Source organism: Cibotium barometz, chromosome 55 (assembly GCF_041138505.1).
Source record: "Cibotium barometz isolate CiBa-2024 chromosome 55, ASM4113850v1, whole genome shotgun sequence".
Taxonomy (NCBI): Eukaryota; Viridiplantae; Streptophyta; class Polypodiopsida; order Cyatheales; family Cibotiaceae; genus Cibotium; species Cibotium barometz.
Genome location: NC_141100.1, coordinates 23848938 through 23857325, shown reverse-complemented (window position 1 = coordinate 23857325; position 8388 = coordinate 23848938). Strand labels below are relative to the sequence as shown.

The 8388-nt window shown below is 46.2% G+C and overlaps 1 protein-coding gene across 1 annotated transcript; it reads right to left on the bottom strand.

Moving 5' to 3' along the window:
- Positions 1-3924: 3924 nt before the first annotated feature.
- LOC147607529 (phospholipase A1-Igamma1, chloroplastic-like) lies at positions 3925-7462 on the bottom strand. The gene is made up of 4 exons (XM_086790766.1): positions 7412-7462; positions 7166-7229; positions 6557-6866; positions 3925-4708 (listed from the first exon to the last, which is right to left on the bottom strand). Exons 1-4 carry the CDS (start codon positions 7460-7462, stop codon positions 3925-3927), a joined length of 1209 nt encoding a protein of 402 aa, XP_086646892.1.
- Between the last annotated feature and the right edge of the window lie 926 nt (positions 7463-8388).

Here is an 8388-nt window from a genome sequence, read left to right as displayed (position 1 = left end):
ACTTTCCTATTCCCATCCCTTTACCTCTTCCACCTCCAAGAGCGTGTTGGACTTCCTCCGTACACTTGGCTTACAATATACTATTTTGCAAATCTTTAAATAATTAAGGAATCTATTGAAATAAAGTGAGGAAAATAAAAAACTACATAAATACATTATGAAATATAAATTTTAAATGTGAGCAAGATTTACACCCATCAAGTACAATCTCAAAAAACACATTTCTCTTAAAATCAAATATGCCTTCAAAGAACATAATAAAATTAGTACTTGTGCTTGGAATTACAAGCATGCTTATTGATTCATGCTTGTTGATTTGGCCTCTAAATTGCAACACCACTACAAAAGAACACAGTGTGCCAACACTTGAAACCCTCCCGTCAAGCTTGATAGAAGAGCTTGACCACATTAGTCTACCGAAAGACACCCCCTTGCCCTAAGCAAGGGGGTGTCTTTGGATTATGGAGCCTTTTAAAGATTCAAGTATCATTACAAAGATGGAACACATATGAAACACTTGCATACTCACACAATTCTATTAAGATTTTTATTTTTTTTTGTATTTCTATCCTCTCTTACTTTAAGGATTGTATTTTGTTTCTCTCTTTCTTTGGAAAGAAGTTAACCAAACCTTTTGTATAACTTTTATTCAGACAGGACACATAATATATTCTGCTTTGGCACCCATATATGATTTCCATCGTTAGTAGTAGAGATGGGTAATGGCTTTAGCTTTTTGTTGGAGTTGGATTTTTGAGCTCCTCTATGGTTTGTGGCCAACAAGAGAAACACATTTCCTTCATTGTTTGTTTTGGCAAGGTAGTGGTCATCAAGGAAACTAAGGACTAGTGATGCAGGTAAGCAAAGCAAGGGGTGTGTAGCTTGTGATCTGGTTTCAAAGCACATGCAACGATTGCCTGTAGTAAAGTCATAGGTGCATTCTTGCATATTTCTAAGTCATAGAGAAGAGAATTAGGGAGATTATTCTAAGATAAGGCCTCTTTGCCAGGAATGAAGGTCCACCTTCTCTTTGTGTTGGTGGTTGCAAGAGAGATAAGGGATTCATCTACTGCTAAGGCCTTACAAGGGTCATATATGAGGATCAAAAAAGTAAAATTGAAACTATGGATGGACTTGAGAAGCATATGAAGCCTCCAGGAGAACTTCTTGTCAGAAGTGATTGATATGATTAAGATGGTTTGTTAGAAGTGAAAGATACATTTAGCATGAGAATGCTGATGCATTGGATGCAAGCTTACATGTATGTGGTAATGTTAAAAACCGATTTTTATTAAACTTGTTCATTACAATGGTGTCATGTGATGCTCATCAAAGGACTTGAAGAGATGGTGGCAATGGAGAGCCCTATGGAGGGGGTTGATGCCACAAGCAAGTAGTAGTAGAGAGGTTGTGTGTGCCCTTTGGTGACACTAGAGAATAACTCTAGAAATGCATTGTCATCAGCATGTGCTGATGTTGCTCCTAAGATGGGTGGTGCTAGGGTGCCATGTTACAAGATGGGTGGATCCATCTCTATGCCTTCTTTCGAGATAACATGTCCCAAGAGAACCACCTTCCTTCTACCAAGCTGCATTTTCAAGGATTAAGACACTCTTTTGCATCATCAATACTTTGCAAGGCCAACCTCAACTTTTCCCAGTGATCCATGCGGCTTGAATAAATGTAAAAATCATCCAAAAAGACCCTTATAAACTTTCCCAAGTAAGGAGCAAATACTTGACTCATGAAGCATTGAAATGTTGCTGGTGCATTAGTCAAGCCAAATGGCATCACCCTATAGGCATACACTCCCCAAGGGGTGATAAATGAGGTTTTCCTTTGATCTTCTTCACAAATCCGGATTTGAAAGTATCTAGAGTATCCATCACACACTGAATACAACTCATGACCTGTAACTTGATCCAAAATCTCATCCTGAAAGGTGAAAGTCCACACACACACACAATTTTCCACCTTGTTGGGAGCGACTACAACTGGGGAAATCCGCTCTTTGAGACAAGCTATTAAATAAGACATTTCAATTATCTTTCTCAAATGAATTATATAGTTCTCATAACTCTGATTTGCTTATTCCTGAACTCTTCAAGAGCTTCACATCGATAATCATGCTATTGTGCGATCATTTCCTTCCATTACATAAAACATATTATTTGAAAGGAAATGTAATTCTTCAGTCATTTCCACCTCCCTCTGAAACTCTTTTTCATTTACATCTTCTACCTCCACCACCAAAGATTCTTTATTTTCTTATGCAATGACACTACAAAAGTGCCCTTCTCTCGTACATATACTTTTGATTGAAGTATTATTTTCAGTGAGGTGACATCTGGACTTAACCCCCTAACCTTTGATTCAACCTACACAAGGGTATCCGTAGACAATCACAAGAGTGTAGGATCCTAGATAAGGGCATCCTTGGACAATCATAAGAGTGTAGTATCCTACATCTAGAAATCATATCCTAGCCTTTTTATTTTGCAATTCATCCCCACTACCTTGTGAATCCAATGTTTATGTCACTTCACATGAATGACACCCTCTCCGCCATAATAGTATCCTTGGACAATCATAAGTATGTAGGATCCTACATCTAGATATCACATCCCACCCTTATAATTTTGCAATTCATCCCCACTACCTTGTCAAGTTAGTGTTTATGTCTCTTCACATGAATGGTACCCTCTCCCTCATAACCACATTGTTCCTCATGATATCACCTTGAAGTTTTATAGTCCCACATATGAATTTTCTCCTTGCTCCATTCCCTCACCTCCATCTCTCAATAGAGTAAACACTAGTTCCTAGGGCTCTTTTATGAGCCCCTCTCTTTGATGTCTACTTTTCTATACCCATCCCTTTACCTCTTCCACCCCCAAGAGCGTCTTGCACTTCCTCCGTACACTTGGCTTACAATATATTATTTTGCAAATCTTTAAATAATTCAGGAATCTATTCAAATAAAGTGAGGAAAATAAAAAACAATATAAATACATTATGAAATATGATTTTTAAATGTGAGCAAGATTCACACCCATCAAGTACGATCTCGAAAAACACATTCCTCTCAAAATCAAATATGCCTTCAAAGAACATAATAAAATTAGTACTTGTGCTTGGAATTACAAGCACGCTTATTGATTCATGCTTGTTGATTTGGGCTCTAAATTGCAACACCACGTACTACAAAAGAACACAGTGTAACAACACCTAAAACCCTCCCATCAGGCTTGATAGAAGAGCTTGACCACATGAGTCTACCCAAAGACACCCCCTTGCCCTAAGCAAGGTATGACACATAATGATGGAGCCTTTTAAAGATTCAAGTATCATTACAAAGATGGAACACATATGAAACACTTGCATACTCACACAATTCTATTGAGATTTATTATTATTATTTTTTGTATTTCTATCCTCTCTTACTTTAAGGATTCTATATTGTTCCTCTCTTTCTTTGGAAAGGAGTTAACCAAACCTTTTGTATAACTTTTATTCAAGATAGGACATATAATATATTTGTTCTTGTCCAAAAAAAGGAGAAGAAGAGAGTAATATGGAGAAAGAAACCGAGGTATAATTTCTCCGAGTAGGGTATATATTTGTTTCAAAGTGAAAATATGTCAAAACAAGAAAAACCCAACTTTAGAAGCTTTTTAGCGTTGTAATCACGAATTCAAGAATGCCCATGGTGGATGAAAGAACTTGAACTTTTACATGTTGCTTCTAAATGATAATATTAGATTAAAAGTTATACAATACAACAAAATCCTCAGAACTGTGTTTTGAGTAAAATGCTGCACTGTGTCAAAGTAATATGAGATATAACATAACTACAAGGAAATGACAGTCAAGCTTGGGTTACTAGAATTTGCGTGGGCAACTAGTTGTGTGCACGCAAAGGCATTAAGCAGCGGCGTACCTAGGCGGGTTGCCTTCCTTCTCCTTGGGGCTCTGGGAAGTGTCCTTGTTGGGGCTCTCAAGCACTGCCCAGAGGCCCTTAGCGTTCTTGCGCAGGCCCTTGTTCTTATCTTGCCACCAGAAGGAAGGAATGCCATAACCGTCAACGAGGACCGAGGTGTGCTTGTTGATGAGTGCCAGGTCCCTGCCATGGGGGACGAAACCTGCTTCTTTGCGAGCGCCTGGGTAGCCATCTACCATGTGCAGGTAGACCTCGAGATTGTGAAGGAAGTGCAGGTTCCTGGTAGGCTTGAGAAAGGGCGAGCGGTTGTTATCCAGTAGGAGTTCTGTGCCGACGTGGAAATAGGTCCACCGCATGGCGTCGAGAATCGGCCTAACTAGGCGTGGTATGTTTTCGTTGCCGAGGATGCCAAGAACTTTGGGCACGATATCGTTGTCATTAACCACGCGCAGCATCTTGACACCCAGCGCATGAAAGTGGTCCTTGAAGGCGCGGTTCCCGACGCGAGGGCAGCCAAAGGTAAAGGCAGTGATAGGCGCAGCCACCATATTCTCGCCAACGTCTTCGGCTTGTGTAGCAGATACACCAGTGTGTGGAGCGGTTTGGCTACTGTGCTGTGGGCGCATGCAATAGAGGTTTTCGCCCGAAAGGGCCAGGTCATAGGCGCTGACGGTGGCGAGTGTTCCCCCGAGGCTGTGGCCAGTCACCGTGATACTGAGCTCCACCGCATCATCCTTGTAGAGATCTAGCAGCCTTCGCATCTCTCGCCTTTAAAAAAAAAAAAAACGATCCTTCTATTAGTTAATGAGAAAACGCCGTAAAGCTACAAAGCTCACCTCACAAGGAGGGATACTAAACACAGTGGACACCGGAGCTCCACCCCCGTGGTGGCTGGCCGCTCTCTTGGGGAGGCTACCTGGTAGTACATGCGGGAGGTGAGAAGAGCCAAACTGGAGGCCTGTAGTGCCAAGTGACATCCTCGTCCCTCGCGCGATGAGGAAAGGGCCAGGCTGCCAAGTGTGCGGAGGAACGCCTTGCGATGATCTCATGCGATCCGAGTCGCCCTGAAGTTTCCCCCAGTGTCCTCTCAAGGTGTGAATGATGTCCACCCAGAGGGCCTGTATGACCTTCGCCGGTGGAGTCGCCTGGCGGTCTATGGCCTCCCTGCATCGGGCTCTCCATATGTGCCAAGCCGTCATGCTGCTGATCATCTCCCATCTGTGTCAGTCCCCCTCCTGGCGTCGGAACCACTGCCATCGCCCTGTCAGAGACCTGGATGGTCACACTGCCAGGGACGTCCTCGTATCCAAGGGCCGGGCCGCTGTCCGTGGCCCAAGCCACCGCACCCCACGTCACCATCATCTCACCTGGCGAGCCTGCAAAAAACCATCCTGAGAGCGCGCTGCCAGACCTGCTATGCCTGTGGACAATCCCATAAGCAGTGCCGCTCTGCGACTCCTGTGCATGGCCGCACCGAGGGCAGGACGCTGGGTGTCTGCCAAAAGCTAGCCAAGCCCCCACAGCCAGTCCTCTATGCGCTGTAAGCCAGAGAAAAAGCGTCACCTTCCGGGGCCGGAAGCTGGCCCAAAGGCACTGCCGGAAGTCCCTAAGGAAGGCAGGGGAGAGCCCCTGTCGCCCCGCCAATGCTCAGTCGCCGTCGGGGTGCCTGCTATCCTGTGCCTCTGGATCCGCCGCCCCAGCCTCGCTGTGTACTGAAAAAAGGGGGTGCCTGGGCTGGTAGGGGCCAAATAGGGATCTCGCCAAAGCCACTCGCCTGGATCCCATTGAAGGCGAATAAGAGGCCTGCTGTCCCAAGCCCATAATCTCCAAGAATAGTCCTCCCCTATCGAGGCCGGTGAGGGGTCTACATGCCACTGTCTCTGATGAAAGCCGACCACCCGCACCCTCTGAAAGATACAACCCTGGAACTCATCCAAATCTAGTCGGGTCCTCTGATGCTGGCCTCCCTCTCCCACCTCGAAGGTGAGTGGGGCGACTCTCTTTGATGAGCCGCAGACCGCTAGAAGGATCTCATGCCGAGTAAAGACGCCCATCCACTGTGAAGGTGGAGGGTCCTATACTAGAGTCCGCCACTCCCGAGGGATGGCCGCCTCAATGTCCTGCCTCATCAACTCTCTGCCCCTCATCCCGCTGAGTCTCCTCTCCTGAGCCTCTAGAGGCAGCTGCTGAAAACATATCCAGTCGTCTAGGGACTGGGCTGGGCCGGAGCTCAACGGACCCCACGACACGTGAGATTGCGATCCAACCATATGACCACTGGGAAGTCGGATCAAGGGGTTCCAGATCAATGGATGCCTCAGGTGCTCCTCATCGGTACCCGGGGGAGTCTGGAAGAGTGACGGCCTCAGATGCTCCTAGGCCCTCAGAAGGCTAGCTGCAAAACGCTCCTCGAAGCCAAGGCCCACTCCTCTGGATCGCTGCTCTGTAAAGATTCACCTAATGCTGGGGATCCAGGGGCCGCTAAGAGAAGGAGTGCGGCTGAGAATCCTGGAAACAAGAAACTCCTTCCACGGCTTAGCGCCTGGTAGGAGGCCACGAACCACCAACTTGCCAAGCAAAGCTCGGCTCTGACAAAGCGGAGTGCGGATCTCTTGCCTTAGCTGCTCTCTGGCGCTAAAGCGGTTCAAACGGGAACCCTCCAGGGTGGAGGTGTAGAGGCTGAGGAAGCTGCGCTCCGCTTTCACGCCGGTGTGAATGTCCAAGTCTATTTTTTCTTCCTCCACTTCCTCTTGCAGGGCATGGCGATGAAGCCACTCAGCGATGTGGTGGCCATGGTGCTCATGCAGACGAGTGCGGCGGGCACCGGTTGCAGCTATGTCATCCTCGTGGGTGTTGTCGTCCCGCAGCCGGGGTGCCACGGCCACCAGCACGTCGCGGAAGTCCTCCGTCCACTCCGTGGAGGTGACTGTCCCCCGCCACCATACCACAATGTCTCGCCGTCCCAGCCTAACACCATATTAGTGAATTTGGGAATTTCCCAATTCCCATTTTTGAATACTTAAAAAAAGAGACATGGATAACATGTTTGTAAGTTTCTCAAAACCCTATCATATGACCTATCGTTGGAAAACGCGAAAAATAGAATCTAAAGAGCTATAAAGCGCTCATTTTGGATTAGTGGTGTTCAAGTTATGGTTAATCCAAACTTTTGACCACGTGTCCCAAACTTGTGGGAAATTCCCATATTCCCCAATATGGTGTTGCCTGGCAACTTCCTCGGCTGATGTGCAGACAGCGACGTAGCCCATCCAGTTGCACTGCCTTTCCTCTGATCCGTCAGGGAAGAACATCACCCCTGGGAAGGAGAACTCTGACGTCACGTGTACAGGTACTTGGTGACTTGGTAGCCGCAGTCCGCCATGTCCAGCTCCTGGAAAAGCTTGGCCCGCCTAAACTTCACCGGCCGTAGTGTGTGGACTCGGGATCGGAATCGAAGCTGTCGTAGCACACCTGCGTGAGCTCTCCATACCGTATGATCTCCTCTCTCAAGGCATCGTCCATAACCGGGTCGAGCAAGCCTTGCCAGTCACGGGCTCCTTGGATCTCTCTCCACTTGTGAGCAATCTTGGGCTGTCGAGAACGTGTCGTGGTAACGTCGTGGCCTTACTCTGATTGAAGGAGGAGTAATTGGCGCAAGGAGCTGGGAGCCATTTTGTTTCGCATGTGTAAGAGAAAGAGAGTTAAAGATAAGGGACCGGCGCAATTACTAGTTAAAGAACGAAACTTGGGAGATGATAGGGCCCTGAGAGCCACTTTGGCAATCAGTAGTTTACTAGACTTGGGGGAACTAGTAGTTATGGAGACGAGGGTTGATTGCAGCGTTTGATGCTAATTCTACTGGTGCTCCGTTCGGCATATTTATAGAGCCACAGGAGGGTGGTGTCACAACATGCCCGTCAACCTGCGCACGTTCACCATGCGTTCGTGTTGTTTGTAAAGCAATTTGCTTCAGCGTTGAAATCAACTGAGGTGACCTCAGTCGATGACCAAGGCCATATATATATATATATATATTGTCTAAGGCAAACCTTTGACCCGCACCTGGCAATCACTACCTCATTTACTATGCTTCGAAATATTACTTAAAGCGTGGCATATTTATAAAATAAACAAACATGGTGTGCCCTTTAGAATCAGTGGGTCCTCAAAGGTTATACATCCACATAAAAGGATTGTCACCTATTTAGGCATGGTCTCCTCAAAAGGTTGTGCAATATCCACAGTGCCACCTTTGGAGATATGGTGTCCACTCTTAAATAATCCACTCACTCGTCAAAGGTTGTGCATCCATAGTGCCATAAAAAAAAACATGGTGTGCCCTTTAGAATCACTCGATCCTCAAAGGTTGAATGGTCCGTTCAAAAGAACTATAATAGCAGTCCATCTACGTCTCTTCTAAAGGCACCATGTGCTCAGTAACCATATCC